Genomic DNA, 24,588 nt, shown 5'->3' on the forward strand with positions numbered 1-24,588 from the left:
ATTCTGACTCGCGACAAAACGGGCAAACATTCAGACATCACCGAGATTTGTTGATAAACACATTTCCAGAGGATCTCCATAACATTGACATAGGTCCACTGAAAACTGAGACTGGTGTATTGACAAGACCCGCTGAAAACATGTTGACTGGTTGCATTGACAAGACCAATGAAAACTGTTGAACTGGTTGCACTGACAAGACCAATGAAAAAAAACTGTGGAATTGGTTGCACTGACAAGACCAGCTGAAAACTGTAGACCTGGCTGCATTGCCATAACCTACTGAAAATTGTAGAACTGGTTGGATTGACAAGATCAATAAAACTGTGGAACTGGATGCCTTGACAAGATCAATGAAAACTGTAGAACTGATTGCATTGACATAACCTACTGAAAATTGTGGAACTGGTTGAATTGACAAGACCACTGAAAACTGTGGAACTGGTTGCACTGACAAGACCAATAAAGACTGTGGAACCGATTGCATTGACCAGAGCAGCTGAAAACTAGAACTGGATGCACTGCCATAACCTATTGAAAATTGTGGAACTGGTTGGATTGACAAGACCAATGAAAACTTTGGAACCAGTTGCATTGACATTACCAATGTAAACTAAAGAACTGGTTGCATTGACAAGACAAATGATAAGTGTGGAACTGGTTGGATTGATAAAACCAACGAGAACTGTCGAACTGGTTGCACTGAGTTGACCCACGGAAAACTGGAACTGCCTGCATTGACTGAACTCAGCCATACACTACTCCAGGCTTCTCGTCTAAATAGCCATAACTCTAAGAAAAGTAAAGGAGCACTGTGGTTTTCTATGTGCGCATTTTCAGAGAGAGAGAGAGTCCGAGCGCTTGTGAGTTGTGAGTGCGTGTGTGTAATTTGGATTTTAACGTAGCTATAACTATTTTTCAGTGATACCGCTACGATGTCTGCAGTGTGACAGTTTTTAGTGATGTCTAGCACTGATGCATCATGCTGCAAACATGCAGCATCATATTCCACCCAGTTACATTATCCTGACTCCAGGCCGACCAGTCGTAGCACTAACCTCTTGATGCTGGCTAGCAAGGCAGCTGGCACTACCATTTTTAGAAGTTATTTGTATGACTCGTCCTGTGTTTGAATCCGCGACCTCCTGTACCCGAGGTGGACTCTCTAAACACCAGAGCGTTCTGTATCTTCAGAGGATGGCAATATTATGAACCAAATGTCAAAGCGATCAATAAAAAACTGCGAGACGGTTTGCCATTACAAGATTATGTCATACACTTGCTTCACCTCCAAGGCAACATGGACAATACTTCTAATATGTGTTGCGGGAAGACAATAATTTACCTGTACGTATATTTACAGACGATGACTGGAAATATACACTTTCACGCGCGATATATTTAAAATTTTGAGACTAGATGTGTTCGCAAATCAAGAATGTATTATACATCACGCAAGTTTATATGACAACACGGGCAATAACTGTATCATTGCAGGAGGAGAGTAATTAACGGATGGGATCATCTCACGATAATGCTCATATCCATTATTAGCTGTTATTTCGATCCACTATATTCTGTGAGTCTAGTTACTTTAACAAAATTATACCATAAACTACATTTAGCTGTAACACAAAATGGGCAAAATTTCTAAACAAATCGAAAATCCTGGAATACAGCGATTTGTCCATATGCATATAATAATACGGTAACTATATTCGGTTCGAAGTTTTAAAGCATTCCTTCAAAAAGTAATACTAGTTATGTTCTCAAAATGAAAAGAACTTTAGCATTAAACGTTATATCAAAGTGCGATGTCAAAATGTTCATCTTTAGATGATGAACAATATCATTAACCAAGTTTCTTGGCGATACGTGGATACATATGAGGCTCGATCTGTTCGAAAGACTTTGTCACACCTGTACTCTGCTGCATGCAATCAAGGGCAATAACTTTCCTGAAATAAATCATTGTGTACAGTTAACTGATGATATGTTCATCTTGAAATTATTACCATAAACTATATTATGTGTCTTCGCGATCAACTGAGAATCTTCAGACGGTTTTGATTAACATGTTTATCTTTGCACTGCTATCAGCTGTAGGTCAAAAGGGGGAATAAGTTCTCACAGTTGTTTTATTATATATATCTACGCACTCCATACGATAGCCATAATATTTACCAGGTGTCATACCAATCCATCAAAGACTGCAGGACTATTTGCGTTCATAAAACTGTGAGCAAGTCAGAAGGACGGACGGACAGACGGATCTGATGATACCTATACAGCCTACAAGTAAAAAAAATCCTTTCCTTATTTAAAATGTATTCTTGCTTTGATCATTTCCAGGGATTTGTAAATGTCAATCATAAATTCAGATAGTCATACTTGAAACAGTGGTCGTTTTCAGCAGTTTACTTTTACAATCATATAGACGGAAGAGACACAAGAGTGCAATAACTCTTTGGGGAGTGTAAGTCTAAACATATCACAATAGTGCTTTTTTAGGCGAGACACTTAAAAGTTAGAAGAAAATCTGAGCAAACATTATTCATGTTAGGTACAGAGAAGATACGCATCGAGGGTTTCAGGCCAATTTTTTGTGATTTCTTTTCCGTTTCTTTTTGTTTTGAAGGATTGTTTTAATCGTGCACATTAATTCTTTTAATGCAAAGTTTATTTTTTACGCGATGACTTATGTATTACAAACCATTACAAGGAGAAAATATCTCATATACCTAGAACAGACAAAGAAAACCAAAAGATTAGCAAAGTAAAAGAACATCTCCTCCGCAGTTGCAAAAATCGCACTTTACGCCTACAAATCCACGCAAGCAACGATCAAGTACCTCATTTTCCATTAGCAGGAATAGTATGACATCGTCTTTTTAGTGTAAAAGGCTGCAAGCAATGAACACAAATCAGAAAGGGCCTGCAGTTCAACCTCAGCAATGTTCATGGTACCATTTTAGGTGAACAGCACAGATCCAGACCTGTAGTCAGCCGGCAGTTCAGGGTGCAAGCTCTTCTCATTTGCGTTAGTACGGAACGTAAATACAGGATGGTCGGCCTGGTGTGGAAACGTATAAAACAAACAAACGGTATGCTTACCAATCCCATTCTATCTCGAATGGACTCAGTCGTATGAGGTATCTGAAAGAACACCAAGCCAAGAGTAACAGCCAGTATCATTGATTGTAGTAATTGATAAAGATCTAGAATTCGCCCTCGAGACACTTTAAATGTCCTCCACGATAACATACGGAGCTGTGTAGAAAACGAGGTTGGCCATTTCTTTGTTTCTTCCAATGTTTCTTTTACCGTTCTCTGGTCCCAGGAATCCCCTGTGGCAATCTGAATTTTAGTACCTGAATAAAAGAAAACAAAATATTTGTTTCTGTACTCAGGTAGTTCAATATAAACCATTTTATTAACTGGTTGATCATGCGTGCTTTTATTATTACAAGGATGAAACTGCTGTGCTAAATAATGATTTCGTTAATTATCAAAATCAATTAAGAAATGACACAAGTCATATAAATATATGTAACTACTCATACAACCAAAACCATTATCCAAACAGAAAAGTGAATAAGGTTTGGTTTGATGTAATCATCCAAATCAACATCTGCTGAGGGAAAGATAATCATCATCATCATCATCACTACCATCATCATCGTCGTCATCAACATCATTATTATCATCGTCGTCGTCATCATCATCATCATCATCATCATCATTGGAATGATGTCACATTATCTAAACACTCCTTTTCTAGTTGAGCCTTGAAAATCAGTCAATATGATTTACTAATATGTTTTGCTAAGAATAAGTTGTGTTCCTCTAATAAAGATGTCCATCAAGTTTAATGACAATACATGCAAAGTGCAAATGCTATAAAGTGCAGTCACTAAAGCATAAAATAAGTCATTGTCACCAATATGGCTGGCGATGAGTGATAAGCGTCACTATTAAGGTGTCATCAAAAATTTTAATTTCTATTATAAATGAAAGTTACAGAACAATTTTAAAAAGTTTGTAAACATTGTATAAAAATTGTATTAGAGGTCCTTCCGACTGTAAAACAGCATGTATTCCAGAGTGCAAATGATTACCTCCATAAATCCGGCCATCAAAACAAAGTGTGATGATTTGAAGAAAAAAAAATGACGTATATACTCACCTGAGTTTTACACGACTGATATACCTTTTGAATGGGTTCCAAAAAATGCGATTTTCATACGTGTAGTTCTATTTGGTCATCAAAGAACTGTTCGATCGCGTTCAAATTAGTTCAGTCAATAGAGTGATAGTAAAGTATGATAGCCGTTTCAACAGAAAAATCCAAAGAAGATATATGTTTTCAGATTCACTGTATGTTATCGTACAAGAGTAAAGCTGAGTCATTGTTTAAAGCGTCTGACTAAGTTCACTGTGCCATTCTTTAGTCACGTGGCCTTAAATATCGAATGTCGCTAAATTTGTTTTGCATGTGACGATGTATATATGGATGATTCAGGTTTTCATACTGGCAGAAGCATATTGTTTTATTATTTATATTTGCTATTATGTTTCTGGCTGTAACCTACAAAAGAACAGTCCTTATTCAGATAGCTAATTATTTCGCGTAATGTTTAGAAGGTTTATTAAATCGTAAATGAATTAGTTAAAACTCCTATAATCTTTTCATGTTGTAACCTGATAATGCGTAAATTGGAAGAAAGTATATTAAATATTTCTCAGAACTTTTGATATGAGATCTGCAATCATTGACTTATCAGCTTATCAGGTTGCCTACATGTATGAAACATGGCTTACAGATACGCAAAAATTATGTATTTTATCTAGGTATTGCCCACAATAAAACATTGAAAATCCGTCTAGATACATCATCATCTCTCTCTCTCTCTCTCTCTCTCTCTCTCTCTCTCTCTCTCTCTCTCTCTTAAAATCCTTATTTACCTTGCGAAGAAAACATAGCTAGAAAATGTCGATAATCAGCATATTATACTATGCAAGCACAGCATTTAAATTACAGGTGACGTTTTAAAATTTTACTAGTATTTATCTTTACGCAGTGGTTTCATTTGTCCAGATATGTGTTGGCATTCTTCGATAGACGTATAAATCGAATCTATAGAAAGAGGTTTTCAAGTGTTTCCGCGTCATCATAAATACTATATATTTTGTAACATGAATCAGGCTGATAAAATCCTTAAGAACGGAGGATATAGTTTTGATCGACCGAACATAATAGTTTGTAAGTTGTCCTGTGTTTAGAGGAGGTATTTCGTTGTTGAAATATTTAATTAAAAAAATGCGTGTCACGGGATTAACGTTTGTTTAGTTATGTTAACAACCTTTATTCGTTTAAAGTGTATTTGCACATATCATTAATGTTTGAGATAATGTATGATCTCCGTTATTGTTAACATTCCCTTCATGTTGGAAAGATGTACCTCTGTTTCCAATGCAAATAATAGTAAATGTAAATGTGGTAACAGTTTTTTATATATATAACCCCTGCACAAAGGAAAAGTAATTTGATGCAATTTGTAAATCATATAAAAATGACTCGTTTAAATATTTATTATCTGGGTAAAGAGTTTTGAAGCCCAGTGTGTACATGATAGGATTGTAAACTGATATCACTTACCTTCTATTTTGAGAAAGAAATAGGCAATTGTATCCATTTGTCTCCAGGATTATGGTAATATTCGTGTAAGTTCATAGTTTTTCGTCAGCGGCGTGATGAATCTGATCATCATCAATGTTGAATATTTGTATAATTTATTGTGAACTAATTGAAACAAATTTGTTTCGTTTAAAATCGGGCGTAATTTTTACTACCGTGTGTATTGGGCGCTCGGCTTTCCACTAGGAGGCGCTCAGGTTAATCTTTCCGAATTCTTCCATATTTAGTCATATTCGTGAAAACTGTCATGAATTTCCCGAGTGTATTCCCAAAACCTATAAATAGGGGTGAGATCCGCCGTTTTGGCACCTGTGGTTCTACTGAACTTCAGTAAAGGTCTCAAGCCCAATCAAACAGAACAAATGTCCCTAGTCCTCTCAACTGATAAATTCAAGCATTATTAGCAAGGTAGACTAGTTATTACCAACACATTAAATTTACTACTCATAATGACTACTATATCTTTTCTCTGAAATTGTATAAACGTTTATTTCCTCGTTATGTCCGATAAAATTTCTCATATAAGGATTTAGCTGACGACACCGTTACTGTGTCGTCATCATGATCAACACAACCGTTTGTTATCCATTGGAAATTTATTATTGGCATTATCGAATTTCCTACTAAATTTCATGTATCATTTTGAACATATTTCCATCCATTTTGTAGGTGCTGTGTGACTTAGATGTCGAAATAATGTACACGACGCAACGACACACTTTGTTGTTGCAATACGACAGTGTCGCATTCAACTCAAGCGACACACTATCGACATCCGATTCTGGACTGTGTCGCTCAGAACGACAAACTGTGTCTCAGGTCTCACTGGATAGTTTCGTATTTTGACACCCCCCTAATTTTTAAGGTAGAAGGCATGAACCTAATTATCACAAGCCTAGCATTTATAAATTCAAACATAAGCTAAATATATAATGTGGTTTAGATTTACTTTGAGTTAGGCTTGGAAATAGGTTGGCTTGTTGGTAACTGCCTGTCACAGATTTGCATTGGAGATCAAATGCGTAACTTGGGCTGCAAATGAGCTGTCGACTTGGCTTACGTATTTATGTGTGTCTGCTACAGAGGTAAATATCTAAAAATCTAGATGGTTGAGGGGTGATGAAAAGTATGCTAATTTGTTATAGTACTAGTAAACTTTATTCATGCATAAGGCACATACTGATTCTTTTAGCTGCCTTGTCACAGAAAAATATTCAAAATAGCTATTTCTTGTCAAAAATGAATGTAAAATTTAGGGGTTGGTGGCAGTGTTGGTTCAGTATAAAAACCACCAGTTGCATCAGGAATTAACCTGATTACTGCAGTCAAAATCTCACATGTATGCTTTCTACAAAAATCATTAGTTTGTTTTTATTTTTATCTTCAGTGTAAACTTATTCTCATTTTTCTGTAATTGGTTATTGTCGGATGAAAATTCACTAGATAAACTGTCCAGTGAGACCAACTGTGTCTCAGCCAAAAAACGCGAAACACTATTAACATCAGGTTCCAGACTGTGCCTCTAACCATATTCACCATTTTACTATAAACACAAACCGGGTCTGGTTCCGAACTTTGATTGGATGCACACAATCATTACCACTTCAGCATGTCATATGAACAAATTTTGGGGACTATTAACTTTTTTCTGTGTAAGATTAGTTTGGTAATTGGGATTATCAGAGTTAGAGATTATATGGATTAGGACAAATGGAACATTTATGCTGATGTTCACACGCAATTTACCACTGCAACTATTGTTGTCATTTCAACATGTTTTGTCAACATCTGTTCCGCATATTAGTAATATTATATTTAACCCTTTTGAGCACTGAATTTAGTGAGAAAACACATACAAGCCTGGAAGTCGTATAATAAGCTGTGTTGACAATTTATATTTGTTTTGTTTTATACTTGTATCATCTAAATAAGAACTTTTGTGGTGAACACACCATTTCTTCAGACTACAATGAATTGGAGAGATCTAGCAACTGAAAAAGGCACGAGCTGTCCATCTATTCCATTTTATTTGACCTTAACCCTTGACACGTTACAATATTATCAAAAATAAAATGTCCATCCAATAGTAAGAACAACGAAAAATAAATTACACAGTTTGTTGCAAAATGTGTATGTACGTGTTTGAATGAATGTGTGATTTCGATTTTTAACGTAGCTTTGACAACTGTTTCAGTCATATCGCTATGATATATGCAGTGTAGCAGTTTAGAATAATATGTAGGTGCTCATCTTTAAGAGGTCAGTGTTAGGACTGGTTGGCCTGGTGTCAGGATAATGTGAATGGGTGGGACATCATGCTACAAGTCTACGACATGATGTCCAACAAAAAAATGCCACACTGCAAACATCGTAGCGATATGACTGGTTTTTAATTAAAGCTACGTTGAAAATCCAAATCGCACGCACACATAATTTAACAGAATGCAATATATGAGGCGCCGATGGTTTAAAGTTCGATTTCATATGTCGACGTTTTACAGTGTATATTTGGAATTACAGAGCGGTGGTTGAAATTTCAATAGTATATGTTAAGAACACCTAATTCACACGTTGAATGTAACTGTTTGTGATGAAAGTTCCATTTCATATGGCGAGTAATTAGATTCCATCTGTTGAATTTCACAGCAACGAGAAGCAGCCTCCTTGTTTAAAAATAACGCGTTCCGTTCACGAGAGCGACCTCTAGCGAAGAAATTCTTAGTAATTCCCGACCTGTGAATTTTAACTTTCAAGCAGTAATTGAATGAAATGTAATGGCGCCTGATAATTGAATACACTAATGATGTATCTTAATACTCGATATTATTATTTTTTTTTTCATTGTTAAAGTGGACATTGTGTAATGTTATTATTAACACCAACACGTCATTTCACCATTTAAAAATAGCAATTCTGACAAGCACAATATAATTTCCAACCAACGCTGTGTAATTCAATAGATAAAATTTAAAAAAAATCAACAGACGAAATGGAAGTTTTAGCACAATCAATTTGATTTAGCATGTCAAATTAAAATTTCAACAACACTGGTGTAATTCAGAAGATACAATCTAAAAACTCGACATTGAACATTGAATTGTCAGACAGAGCTGTGTAATTCAATAGGCGAAATCTAAATACTCAACATATGAAAAGGAACTTTCAACATAAACTCTTTGAACCAGTACGTAAATTAGGAATTATCGAGGTATGACATTGAAATTTCAGCAACCGCCGTGTAATTCAAACGACACAATCTAAAATCTTGGCATATAAAATATAATTTTCAACCACTACTGTTTAATTCAACAGATACAGTCTAAAATCTTGACCTTGAAAATGGAACTTTAAGGACAAGTATATTTGATGCAACACGTGAAATATAAATTCTGAACATATGACATTAAAAATTCAACGGCAACGTTCTGATTGGACCAGCTTTTCTCCGCTACGGTACCTCACCGAAACAAACAATAAACACGCACACACATATTGTCTAGCGCAGCCCATTTTAACATATTACACTGCCACTTTCTGATGACGACCTTGACCATGACCAGTGTAGATGCTTATATTTAGCGAGTTAAATGTGAACTCAGATCTTACTTCTATTTTCTTTACGAAATTAAAAGCATCGGTCAAAACAACGGTCGAATTATAATATAGCAGTCCGGTAAAACAGCTATGTATTTATGCGAAACAACCTGTGCTCTCTTCGCTTATTGGCGTGAATGAGTCTACGTTTATAAATATGGGCCATATCGTTGTCGTAATGTACAAAACTTTCCCCAAAACACCAGCAGAGGTACACTGACATGTATCTTCAAGCGTTTTGAGGACAAACATACATCGAAATGTTTGGAGAAGAAAATCAAAAATAGAGCTTACCTGACTCCTCCATACTGAACGCTTCATTAGCCACACCTTGGGTTACGTTGTCACTTGTACGATTCGGAGCAAATCCATTTAAACAACATGTGTCATGTCTGTGAAAATATATGATTGAAACATTTTTAGAAATTAGGTAACATATATATATATATATATATATATATATATATATATATATATATATATATATATATATATATATATATATATATGTGTGTGTGTGTGTGTGTGTGTGTGTGTGTGTGGTGGGAGGTTGGCATCCGTTAGTCTCGAGAGACGATGGAAGTGCGCACATGAGAGATGTCCCGGTTGATGGTTGTGCAGCATCTGCTGTAGCTATGGAATCCAACACGGGAGTCGCAGTCCTTGCTGCAATTGCTGCACTTGAAGGTTGAGTCAGGTGTGGGTTGAAGCTGCTTCTTCTTCCTATTTCTTTGTGCAGTAGTTGCAGTCCGCGTATCAGGTACTCGCGTAGCTTAAGCCCTACGCACCCAGCAAGGCAAGCGAACTGTGGCGGGACGTCACCTTATTGGCTGGAGGCTGCCCAGCTTTAGGCGGACGAAAGCTGTCCAGTGAGACCTTTTGGTCTCTCCCACCGTCGGAAGCAAACCCTGGCGTCTGACTCTATGCCAATCAAGCGGTCACTTATAACCACTGCTTCCCATGTTGTGTCGACGCTGTGAAGTGAAGCTGGGATGTTCTCTCCAAGGCGCAAGCCTGGGCAAGGTGATATGGGGAATCAGCTGTTGCCCATGCAGCTGATTCCCCATCTCCACGCAGCTTGTTGAGTTTAATTATAGTGGCGTGCGCACAATTGTGGCTGTGCCACTTTTTTCTGACTGCATCGCAGCCTGCTAGTTGTTCCTGGAGAAGGGAATGGTGCCACCTCCCCCAGATTGTTATGGGTTCAAGGAACCCTGATAGTTTGGCTTCAGTCTGTGGGTCCATAAAGGTCCCTTACAGTTGAATGGTTGGCTGTCATTAGTGGGAAGGAGAGCTCGGGAACGGTCCCTGTTGCTTTACATCGCTGGTTTCTTGTTGCATTTGCCTGGTGTTTCTTACGATTTTTTTTCTTTCTCAAAATGTTCTAAAAAGGGGGCGGGGTGTTCTATGCTGTTTATAGAGGTTGTTAGTAGAAATCATGTATGAAGAGAGACGATGGGTCCAAAGGAAAGGACAAGTCGATACGTCATGGCATCAGATACGTCGCAGGAGTTGCTGCGATGACACTGAATGCAATTCCAACTCGCCTTAGGGACTCCGGCTTCGGATTTTCTGTTGGGTTTACTCCCTTTCACATAAGAGGACATAGTCGCAAGGCAGCGAAGGTTTAAGTCGGAGTGTAACTTCTCTTTGATGGGCCACCACCCAAGGTTATCGAGCTCCATCTGCCCGAAGCGTCTGGTTTTGAGGCTCCAGACACTAGCCTGTCATCTCTTCTCAAGTCAGATTAAACAGGTTCCACCGGGCTTAGTTAAGCCACTCGTGAAGGACTGCGCTGTATTTTGTTGTCAGAGGCTCTGTCAGACGTAAGCCATTCGGGGATTTCCATGGGAACTGGGTGCCTATCTCCCACATCCTCCCCCGTCGATAACAACCATTGGAACCTGTTTCTAGTTAATTTCTGTAGATCTTATGCTTTGATAATCACAGGCTTCCTCAACATACATGTGTATGTGATAACAACGTATTGTAAGTACGTGTATTTCCATGGTTTTCAAACATAATTCTGAAAATATTTTCATTCTAGCATGTGCTAATTTGTAGATTATTGGTAAGACAAGAAAATCCTCGTGTTTTTACCTGTAAACCCTGTGCTTCACCTAAGCCCTGATGCAGGGGCACAGACAGGGTATATGTTCCCTAGGAAAAAAGATTCAGCAGGCCACTATGAATCCCATCCAAATCTTCTCTATGGAGGTAGGTCCCCTGACCGTTGTGGGCTCCCTGAATTTTGTCCCAGTTGTCCTACCCTGTCGCTTGTAAACGTATTAATCAGGTAGCCAGGTTTTAATTCGAATACTTTCATCAACCCTGAAGTCGGCTTGCATGAGTACTGGCTGTCAGTGATTACATTGCAAGATTATATTTAACATGCTCGAGCTTTGCAAATCGCTCATTTTCCTCTTCAGCAAGGACAGCTAGTTTATGGAGTTGAAAATAAATAATAATATGGACAAATAAATAGGGACAAATAAATAACAACTCACATCACTTGGCCAACGGAGCGGTTATCTATCTATCTATCTATCTATATATATATATATATATATATATATATATATATATATATATATATATATATATATATATATATATATATATATATATATATATATATAATTGTTATATCAAATTGTGATCCACCGATAATACAAATATATGAACATTCTGTCAACTGCAGGTCTATATATCAATGATGAATTTCCCCTCATTGCTCACTTAAGACATAAGAAGGTACTGATCCTTTCCCTTTTCCGTTCCCCTCACCCCTATCATGCATAAATGGCAACACACGCAGAAATCAGAAGTGAGAGAGAAAAACAATTTTGAGCTGGACGAAAACCTTAAAACTGAACTTGCCCCAAGTAACCTACAATAATATGGTCAGTCGTAATGGTATGTTTACATTTTCCTTAGGCTCTGTCTACAATGTTCATCAATTAAATTGATACATAGATGCAATCGCTTGTCGACACTTAAATGTTAAATTTGTCTATGTGGAGGCACATATTTTGTAACGTATTTAATGCTTTCTTGTTGTTGTTATTGTTGTTGTTGTTTCTTAAATCTATTATAATGATCTAAAATCGATTATTATTAATTAAATATGCAAATTTCAAAAAGGCGCCCCCTCTCTCTGTCTCTCTCTCTGGAACATCGTGGAAAGATACGGTCCAAAATCATTGAAAATAAGAGCGTTGAGGATATTTCGCTTGTGTCATACGACAATGTCTCTGGACCTATGAATGTTGGTAAAGTTAAGTAAAACCGTCGAAAGGAAAAGGAGAGAGAGAGAGAGAGAGAGAGAGAGAGAGAGAGAGAGATGCATATGGTTGGTAGTAATGTTAATTAAAACAGAATAATGACTTAGAGCAACTGTAAATATATTAAAATATTTTAATTACCTCTTGCTAGCTAGTCATTTCGCTTAGATTCTGTTCCACGCAAATTTCCATTCGCCAGTACCTGAATGCCTGTGCGTTCAGTGAGTACAAGTAACTGACATGTTTGTAGTGCTCTACTTTCTTCATATTAATGCATCTTGGAAGTTTAAATAATAGGTGTCTTATGCTGATTTAATCAATGTGAATAAAAGAAGAAACTCAAAAGGTAGGAAAACAACTTTTCAATTTGCAAATGTATTATGAAAACCAAGAAAAAGCATATCACTCCATTTTGCTGCGGACAATCTCGCAGGGATGTGATGAGTTCATTAACGCGGTCAGTACAGTTTACCGGAATATATCTTAACTCCGTTCAAAGGGCAAATATATGTAGTTTTATGTGATATAAATAAAATATATGTATAGTACGCACAATGTATTAATGATATACCACTAGTTGTATACATTTTCCATTGAAGTTCTATAACTGCTAAAAAACTTTTTAAAAATAGTCTCGTGTACTTTAAAAAAAACACAAGAAAATAAAGAAAACAATTTACCTTGTCTTCGCAGTATCTGTCAACAGTCTGATAGCGTCTTCATTCGACTTCAATATTCCCACTAAGTAATAATAATAATAATAATAATAATAGCTGCTAATACTAATACTACTACTATTATTACTACTACTATCGCTACTACTATTACTACTACTAATAATAATATATCAATAGCATGACTAATACTACTACTGCTTCTAATAATAATAATAATAATAATAATAATAATAATAATAATAATAATAATAATTATAATAATATAATATAACACTACTACTATTACTACTACTACTAATAATGATAATAATAACAATATAACTGGTTGTTGTTGTTGTGGGGTTTAACGCCATTTTTCAGCACACGATAGGCGTTAAACCTCCAAAATCTGCCTCTGGAGAAAAACCTTCAGTGCATAAAAATAGACATAAGGAGCGAATTTCGGTTGAATAATTGTATTCATATTTTCTGCTCAGTAATTATAGGTTACTACATATGTATGGGAAAATATGATCGAGCTTTTCAGACAGATATACCACACGACCTTGGGAGTGAAGTATATTCATCCGACAATACGAGTTCACATTTTCTCATACAAATGCAGAACCTTTATATTATATGCTCATTTTGTTATTTTACCTAAGGCATAACTGCATAAATAAACATACACTAGAAGAAAAAGTAACCGAATTTGTACTGTATTCTAATGTAAGTACGCAAGCAGAGATTCATCCGTACACGACAACAATATTAATGCACACATAACACCGCCCAGGTAAATTTGAACTTAGTCTCGCGCTCGACACGTGTGAGTGTGTGATTTGGATTTTTAACGTAGCTTTAACAAGTTTTCAGTTATATTGATACGATGTCTGCAGTGTGGCAGTTTATAGTGATGTCTAGCCCTGGGGCATCATGCCGCAGACATGTAGCATGATATCCCGACCAGTCACATTATTCTGACACCAGGCCGACCAGTCCTAACAATAACCTCTTAATGCTGAGCGACAAGCGAGGAAGCTGTTAGTACCATTTTTGTAAGTCTTTGGTATGACTCGGCCGAGGATCGAACCCACGACGGACGCTCTAACCACTAAGCCACCGGAGCGGAAGCGCTCGACACTGTCATTTTGGTCTGCTTAACATTGAAATTTAGAGACACATTGTCAATGAAAGTGTATTGCAACAACTTTTCCATTTGTTCTGGAATGGACATATTTTGGTATTTTTGTCGATTCTACTAAATTTGGTGATTATTGACTGGATTTATCTGTGTCAATTCTACATGAAGTAACATCTGATTTGTGCAGCAAAGGAGCAGGGTCTTGACTCATCTGCATGCCTGTTTCTGTTCCATCATGGAATTGTTGGACTCATTAATTCGGATAAATATGAACTCATCGCTGATGTAATTGTCAAAAAGACACTATGTTCATTTGATTTTGAGTGTAGCAAGGAGTATGTTATTGCAAATGGAAAGTAGTAGAAATTACAGTACAATTTCTAAATGTGTAATCAAGTTTTAGAACCGATGACATAGCTCATGTAATTGGGATTTGCATACTTACGAAAGTACGTTTTGAGGAAATACAGAATTCAATACTAAGTATATTTTTTTAAATTCTTATTACCAGCTAAAGAAGCCACGTTTGTACCTTGTAACTTGCATGTTACTTGCATGGACACCACAGCAATTTTAAGACCTGCCTTGGCGTCTATTGCCACCTAAATCAGAAACATTGTATCAAAATGGTTAACGCTGAACATTACAATGCAGCTGGTATGTGGCAGTCTACGAAACATCTGCTTTAGTTCATTCAGAAACAAATTTAATTAACCAAAACGTAAAGCGTCTGCTATATGAGTGTACACGATTTTTTTACAAAGTAGTTCCTAATACACTATACTACTATTGGGCACATGTGTCGTAAACGTGAGTGCAATATGAAGGTGTGCAATATCGTAAAATATTGCACGATTCGGATAATGTAAAGTTAACGGAGACAAAATTATGAGCATATAATAAGTTCATTCAGTTTATAAGGCGGGCATCTTAACAGTTTCCAAAATATGAATCAGAGCTAAGTCATTGGGAATAGTGACAGGTACGTTAGGGTGTGGGCAATGCTAGCTGCGGATTCACGTTTCTCTTTTCCTGCTCAATTCGAGCATATGTGTTTATAAGGAAGGAGTCTAAATAGTTTATAAGTTATGACTCAGCAGCGCAATTTAATGACTCCAGGTGATGACCCAGGGGTCCGTTCTGACGTACCTTAACACTTAGGTCTGTGTTAAGAAACATGAATTAATAGACAGGTCGATCAAAGAATTTGTAAGTTGTTTATTTTAAACATATGTATAACAACCTGGCTGTATCAATATTCTAGTTCACGTTTGCACACTTACAAACTACACGGAATCAAATGCCAAAAGGTGGAGTCTCTATCCTGAACAGTATAGGATTCGTTGTGCGATAATAAAACAATCGCTCGCACAAACGGGCTGGATTATATAATGCTCCCCTTCTATCCAAAGAGAGCGGGGTACTACAACAGCAACTACTACTACTACTATTAGCGGAAGGTCGTGGGTTCGATCCCCGGCCGAGTCTTACCAATGACAGGTAAAAATGGTACTAACAGCTGCCTCGCTTGACGCTTAGCATTAAGAGTTTAGTGTTAGGACTGGTCGGCCTGGTGTCATGATAATATGACTGGGTGAGACATGATGCTACATGTCTGCGGCATGATACCCCAGTGCTAGACATCACTATAAACTGCTACACTGCAGATATCGACTGAAAAATTGTTAAAGCTACATTAAAAATCCAGATTACACACACACACACACACACACACACACACACACACTGCTATTAGCAATAGTGCATCTATGTATGCATTGTTGACCTGGGGAAACAGAAGAACTAAAGGACGTCGCGCTAGTAGAAGTAGCAGTTACAGTATTATTTGTTGCTATGACAGTAGCTGAATGCGGGTGTACCATCACTACTACTACTACTACTACTGCTACTACTACTTATGCACCTTTGACAGTCGATCAGTATCTTAAACCTCTGGTGTAGGTATATGATGAATTTGTAACAATTGCGAAGAGGCACATGTGCGCGCTCATACCCATATACACACACACGCACACACACGGATAAAACATTGCCAGAAAAGGGAAAGCGTAAGTGCCGATCGTACAATTTACAACCAGCGTGTAGACTTAGTAAGAAAAGACGGTTTGGTACTACATAAGATGTGATTAATGAAGCAGCTTTTCGATCAATCAAAATTAAGCTGGTGTGAAAATGGTTACACATAGAGGCTGATTTAATGGTGCAAGGTTGCATCCAATTCAACTTCCATTACAGCCAGACAAGGTTTTACTAGATAAAAACAGCTGTCAAGATTCAGCTTTCAGTAAATGCGCCAGGTGGTAGCGTAGGCAAACCAACCAATCATATTTCGATAAGGAGCACATTTAGTCAGAGAAAACAAAATCCAGACTAAACCTCGGTTTCTGCGCATCCCTCCGCAGCAAAATACACACACACACACACGCGCGCGCGCGCGCGCACACACACACACACACACACACACACAAACACTTTAGTAGAGTATCTCGACTTTTAAGATCGTAAACTTTACAACAGGCAGCAAATTAACTTTCACTTTTTCTTCCTTTTCAGTTAGAACTAATAGATATTTAAAACAACGTGCTTACTAATGAAGTCCGCAGGATTGTAATGGATTTCACATTGGAAGCCCACGTGCTCCAGATGCATCAATGCATCTGATCTCTTGCCGAAAAACGCCACCTGAGACCAAAAGAAAATTGACAAGAACATTTATTTCTAAAGTACCTGCTAATGTAGAACTTTCCAACTGGTCAAATATCAAACTGCAACAAAAGGCTCCCCTGGTGACGTTTTAGACTGTGACACAGCCTGTACAAACCATTTGTTTCCTTGGTCGGCTCGTTTTGAATTGTTAGTTCAGTCCTTCTATCCAGTCATTTTGGGCCAAAAACATGATAAAATTATGAATGACAGCTACCAGTCTGTGAATTTAAGGCTTAACATTTATATAGTTTCCGTTTGCTTCGGAAATTTGCGAATTCTTTCTAAAATAATGTAAACGCGACGTATGGAATTTCTGCAGGAAAGTAGAAGATTTCATCTTGCAGTGGCATTGATTGTTGAAAGAGGTGAGGGCGACATTTGGGGAATAGTTTGAATTTACGACAGTGGGAACTACAATATACTGTCTGAAACGTTGACGCCTTTCAGACGCAAGACGCTTCCTACGAGTTTTATTTCTTGCTATTATTGAGATAAGTTTCGAACGTGCGTCACAATGCAGATAACGGTCTTGCCTTAGAGTGCAAAACTCAGAGAAAACCAACATTACTCTCCTCAGATCTTCACAAACACGATCTTTATGTCCGTGTTAAACATGAAATATCCTTTATTGTAATATGATTGTGATTTACAAACGCCATTACATTGTGAAACGTTTTCATTCACCTTCCCATGAGCCAGAAGAAGAAGCTTGTCAAACATGTGGTACATCTGACTGGATGGTTGATGGATGCTGAAGATGATGATCTTATTCTTTTCGTCTGCCAGTTTCCTCAGTTGCTGCATCAGGGTAAGTGCTGTGCTAGAGTCGAGGCCCGAGGTGGGTTCCTTTGCGCAATGAAAAGTAATATTTTGAGTGCACACAAAAGTTTTTGTACTGTGTATGTGTGGGAGCATGTTTTTTTGTCTTCAGAACAGATACACTCCCTAACTTTCGTACAGACATACACATATACTCTCTCTCTCTCTCTCTCTCTCTCTCTGTATATATATATATATATATATATATATATATATATATATATATATATATATATATATATATATATATATATATATTCCCATTACTTTTCTCCTACCGTTATTCCTCTACTACACATTAATCAATAGTAATTATTTGCCCATACGAAGAAGTTAAAAATAAATACAAATAATCGTCCCTGAGCTTCACGTGTTTCGATTTAAACATCTGGATACATTGTTGGTTTCCTTTAGCATGAAATTCAAGGTATTGTTGTTATCAATTTCATTCCGATGGTAATCGGAGCACCGCTGTTCTTAAGCTCAAGAAATGCGGGTCAAAGCTCAATTGAATCAAATTTCCCTCTAACATGTACACATCAAACGTTCTCATTACCTTGCTAGCATACTATGAGCATTTTATAATATCAGTTAATCTTGTACCATCTCTTTGAATCATAGCACTGATTAAACAAAAAAAAAAATGTGAATACACCTTACTCCTTTTAAATTCCGTGATTCCATAATTAGGCAAGAGTTTGCATTGCAATCAAATTTCCGAGACTTATTGGTGTTCTTATAACCTTGATATTGAAAGATCTCGTATCACTTGAGGAGCAGAGAAGGTGAACAGACCTTTTCCAACGAAAACGAAAAAAAAAAGAAAAAAAAAAGAGGTCAATAACTTAAAATCGAAGCCTCTAACTTACCGAGAGTTTCTCTAATTGGGTTAGTTTACTTTGTTAATTTATCTTTTTCGTTCGTGTTTTTGTAAATTTGTATGTGCGTTCGTTTACTCGCCGAACGTTTCATTAAGGTCGCACTTACACTGTTGCTCTAAATGTGTGAGGAATTAAATCATTATTATATTAGTCTCTCAAGCAAAGATTTCATCAAGACCTATATGATATCGCGATCGAAGATCGTGCAAATGTATTATTATAAATCCGCGTGGAGCAGACTGTACTTTTGAAAAGAAGTTTTTGAACTTACTCACGTCCATATATCCACTACACCAAGTCTGATGAATATTTCGCAGAGTACGTGTATCAACTCAATTAAACACAATTAAAATATTGCCGTTATCTCTGATCACTTTAGGTATTTGTGTATATCGCTGTGTAATATAAATCACGTTTGTGTTGTTTTTGTCTGCTTGGAGAAAATATTCAAGCTGGATTTGATTGTCAGCATTACGATGTCATATACTAACAGATTATTAATAAATCCATCGAGGTCATTATACAAATGGGGCTTCATCAACACTGGTGATACAATTTATATCATTGCGGTCCTCGTCCAACAATTGTGCGTTTTCATTAAATCTTTAAGTACATCGAAACATATCTGATCATCAACTGTCGAAGTTACTAAATACAACTTATCCCACTTGAGCCATCTCATTATCCAATCAAATAATGATTGTGTTTTACCCGATCCAGATGGACCTATTATTATCATTCTGATGGAATTCGGTAATGCTGAAATATGTTTTAATGGATCTTTCATTCGTGTCGCTGAGAAATCAAGGACATTCACGTTATATAATATAATAAATAATATGGATGTATATTGTGTTTGAGTTAGAGCATCCATCCCCACAAGTGGATTAACAACAATAATAAAAAATAAAATAAAAAGCGTGCACTTACAGGCTAGTGTGTGAAATGTGGCACACAAAATATAAATTTATTTCTGATAAACAAATCGGCGGTGTTATCGCTGCTTCGTTTGAAAAATTACCAGGAACTCCATGGGCTAAATAATCAGGAGAAAAACATATTCCTCGATATAATTATTGTGGTCCTGTAACCCGACTTGATATCCAACTTGACGAGCGAGATCAACCAACACATGGAGAGTATCCAATAAATGGTACTGATCAAGCATGATAAGTTCATGATGTAGATTATCAAAAGCCAGATCAGCAACAACGACATAGTTGATTCACTCGTTAAATTCCATAAAAATTAAATCTTTTAGAGAATCATTAGCTAATTGTTTGAAAAGATCTGCGATGAAAGGTAAACTAGTATTAGGAGCCGGTAATTAATAACCCGATTATTATAAAATAATAAAATGGATTTATTATAGCCCAAGAGGATATTGGAGGGGTAAAGCAGCGATTAGCAAACTCGCTGATGCAGCAAATGTTACACGTTCTATTGCTGAAAATTGGTTAGCACGACGTATGGCTAATTTATATGCCACTAACAAAAACAATTCAGCATGCACATATTGATGTCAGTACTCCTAATGAAGTTCATCAAGCAGATATTTTTTTTACCACACGATACTATTAAAATTGGTAGACGTCAATCACGTACGTATAAATACGCGTTAACTATCGTTGACGTTGCAAGCAGATATAACGAAGCAGAGCCGTTATCAACAAAAACAGTAACTGAAGCTGTATCTAGTTTTGAACAAATTTACCAACAAGGACCCATGCGATGGCCACGGTTAATACAGGTTGATCCTGGCAAAGAATTTATTGGTGCAGTATCATCTCTGATGAAAAAACATAACGTCAAAATCAGACGAGGGCATAGCTCATTTCAACGTGATCATGCAATTGTTGAACGATTTAATCGAACCCTTGCTGAGCGATTATTTGAATATCAATATGCGAAGGAAATAATTTAGAAAGATAAGAGATGTCGCGAATGGTTTGCAAGATTACCAAGATTCAAAAGAATTAAGTATATTTTCTGGTTTTATTCTCCAGAGCCTATGATCCATAAGTGCCGATATGTAGTTGTTCTAGCAATCCTGTAATTTTTAATTGATATAAAACAAATCCGTAGTGACTCTGAAAGCAAACTCAAAAATTATAGTTATCATCGATAATGTATTTATCGAAACGTACGCGAGGATTGAAGATCTTAAATGAGTACACTGCGGTGACTCACCATCAATATAAGTCACAAATGTACCTAATTTAGCTCCATTTGGCATCAAAATTGTTTCTCGACTTACAAACCTATTTCTATTAGTTAATCAGCAATTATAAAATCTAGTTCAGCATTATCCATAATCAGTCTTTTGCAATGTCGTTTATGATCATATGATCCTCCTTGGGTAAATTTACCAATTATTTTTCGGTCAAGATATTTTGTTATTTTATTCTCAAAATCAGTTATATCTGGATTTTCATCATCATAATATTTATTTTGTTGTGAAAACCAAATTTCTTTCGGCAGACGATACGATATAATTGCTTCATTTACTGTTGACAATAATATTTTTTACAACAATCATATATCGTAATAATACTGTTGGTGCCCATATTGCTTCTAAAAAGTGTTTGCCGAACCAGACATAACAAATCGGATAAAGATTTTCAGCAAACTTAAATGACTCGATATTAACGAATCCAGTCAAATCAAAATATGTTAATGGTTCGTTCATCGATACTCTGGTCATCTCGTGCGTTGCACGTCCAAATCGCTCAAAATACTTAGAACACTCTCCCATACCAAGAAAACCTCCGGGATAAAATGTAACCATATCAACCTAAAAAACATCTCTATAATCGTATCTAGTATTCCATAATCCACTGTGTCCGTACTCCACACAACTGCTTTGTATGTAATCAAAGAAATCCAATCGTGTTGGTTTCCACGAATGTTTCTGTCCATGGAATGAGCAACAACTGACGGAATGGTAAAACAATTTCTCAGTAATCGTCCAGCATCCTCATGGATATATTGCAACGCAAGATTCTTCATTTCTTTATGGGGAGAATCTGTACGATAAATATATCCATTAGGCCGTACAAACTGATCATAGTTTTCATTATCTGAACTTTGAATCAGCTACACGGATACAGGATCATTCTTATTTATTTCGTTAATAAAATAAAATATATCTCCTTGGTAAAATTTAACAATTCTGTTTCGTGAAATATTGTTACTGTATTAGTCCACGCATGCGCATTATGATCAATAATTTCAATAGAAGCTCTTTTTGATTTATAATTTGATTCGTACAAAATCTCTCCTGTTATTGTTCTTATATTGTAAATTTTATTTTCTTTCCTAATTAAGCAACATCGTTTTTTGTAGCTCTTTTATCCTTGACTGATTCAGCCCATTTGTTTATTATTTTATGTCTTTTATCCGTTAAACACTTTCCACGTATCGCGTTTGTTAAATGTTCCGTTACTCGTTCGGCTACACAATTTAGCCTTGACAAAGTCAAGGACAAAAATTTCATCGCTTTTAGATCATGAACGCTGGGTTTATCTTTTAGTGGGTAAATTCCATAAATAACCCCAGTTTCATGATAAGCTTTTTCATAATATAGTTTGTTAATGTCAGTCAACATTCCTGGGTTGGAATTTTTACTTAATATGGCGATTGTTTCATTATGAAGGACGAGGTCACGTTTGTCACTGAGAATCCAAACATCGTCTGCTTCCTTAATAAACTTAACTCTGAACAAATGTATTTTATTGACGAGATAATTAATAATAGTCGCCGATCATTTGTCGTTCATTGTAGTATCAACATCATTGGTGTTGGGTCTAATTTTGAAAGTGACCATACATGAGTTGCACCATCTATACGAAATTCTTCTTAAGCATTACGAATACCTTCAACCAGAGTTTCCGTTGGATCATCAAATGCTCGTATTCGTGGGTCAGGGGTTCTTCTATCAAGCTCGAATTTAGATTTAGGCTTAATTTTGATCTCTAATTATAATTTGTCCATATTATAATTAAGACAAATATATATATATATATATATATATATATATATATATATATATATATATATATATATATATATATATATATATATATATATATATATATATATATATATGATTGAAACAAAGTATAAATGCAGATGGCTTATGATAGGTTCTACATCTCCCTGTAACAAAGCTTGCTTTTACAAAGTCTGCAGATATCATTTATGTACAAAGTATACGGAGAGGGGGACCAAAACCATGTTTGAAAACACATAGAACTGAAAAGATATTATGATAAAATAAATAACATTGACAACATAATTATTTAGACAAATATTATTATTTAAATGTAACAAAAAGAATTTGAAAAGCATCCTAAAATTAGGAATTACGAGGCATCTCATGATGGTATCATCCAGCACTGTCGACTAAAAGCATCAGTTGGTAATGTCACTATTACTGGTTATCTCAGATTTAACGCAGGGGAAATAATATGTATTTCTGCCATAAGTTCATATATGAATGTTATCATGGATCAATCGAAGACGGTCTTGTGATAGATCATATCAACTTATAAAACTAGTTAAATCCTTAGATAATTTACGAGCTATTACACAGAGTCATAATTTTAAATGTGGAAATGTTGGTTATAATGATAAGTGTGCAAGATCAGTTGTGTCAGTAAATATAGAGACTAGGGACGAAATGATATTTTAATCAATGAACGAAGCTGGCAAATATTTTGATATTTCCAGGCCCTCGGTTCAGTGCGTCGCAGAAAATGTAACAGAATCTCCTTTTTCAAAAAATTATAAACAAAAGATAACTTTTCATTACTGTTGAAAGGAGCTAACTCTGTCAAGCGAAACTCTCTTCGGTAGCGTAATTAAGTAGTTACCGTGCTTGTTGTTATTAAAATTATATTACTATCAATTTATTTAATTTTTTGTGTCGTCATTCAGTAAATAATTATATACAAATTTAACCACCTGTATCGTCAATACAATCCGTAAAGAGTGGTGATATTTTGGTAACAAATGAATATTCGGTGATATTAAGGTTTCATATATGGTGTGTCAACAAATGGTTCAGTATCTTTGATAAACAAAATATGATAGGATAAACAACCATACAACTGTTTTTTTATTTTATTATTATTTTGTTATTTCAAAGTCTTTATCGTTGGTGAGGAAACTTATATATATATATATATATATATATATATATATATATATATATATATATATATATATATATATATATATATATATATATATATATATATGATTATCGAAGATTCCTCAGTCGCAAAATGATCATGATATAACAGTTATTTGATTAATCTGAAACTAATATCGTCAGTGACAGAAGTACACAATTATCTATTATAATTAAAACAATTTTGGGCACTTTTGCCAGTTGTGAAGTATGTAATGATTTTTTTGTGCATAAATGTCATGATAGAACGATTATCATTCATTCCTAAAGCTTCTTTCGTCGATGGCGAAACGTCTATGATTATATACTATATAATGATTATGGAAAATTCGCCAATCGCAAAATATCTATGATAGAGCTGTTATTTGATCAATCTGATGCTTTTATCGTTGGTGCGACAAGTATATCAATTGCTCTAACTTTCCATTATTGTTGAAGAGAGATAACTCCGTCAATCTAAGCTCTCTCCGGTAGAGTAATATAGTTGTTGTTGTTGTTGTAGGGTTTAACACCATTACCAGCACACGATGGGCTATACATGGCGGCCAGTATTGATGGTGGAGGAAGAACCCGGGAAAATCCCGGAAACAA

At 35.9% G+C, this 24,588-nt stretch overlaps 1 protein-coding gene across 1 annotated transcript in view; it reads right to left on the reverse strand.

Annotated features, from left to right (window-relative positions):
- The window catches only part of LOC149793788 (uncharacterized), a 98,215-nt gene that overhangs the window by 42,983 nt on the left and 30,644 nt on the right, over positions 1–24,588 (reverse strand). The window contains exons 6-10 of the mRNA XM_089969053.1: positions 17,788–17,949; positions 16,986–17,079; positions 13,257–13,317; positions 9,587–9,684; positions 3,115–3,371 (exon numbers count right to left, since the gene is read on the reverse strand). Coding sequence (XP_089825179.1) covers positions 3,115–3,371; positions 9,587–9,684; positions 13,257–13,317; positions 16,986–17,079; positions 17,788–17,949 — 672 coding nt within the window. The remainder of the gene's footprint in view (positions 1–3,114; positions 3,372–9,586; positions 9,685–13,256; positions 13,318–16,985; positions 17,080–17,787; positions 17,950–24,588) is intronic.

Source organism: Sinohyriopsis cumingii, chromosome 8 (assembly GCF_028554795.1).
Source record: "Sinohyriopsis cumingii isolate HCF-2022 chromosome 8, ASM2855479v2, whole genome shotgun sequence".
Lineage (NCBI taxonomy): Eukaryota > Metazoa > Mollusca > Bivalvia > Unionida > Unionidae > Sinohyriopsis > Sinohyriopsis cumingii.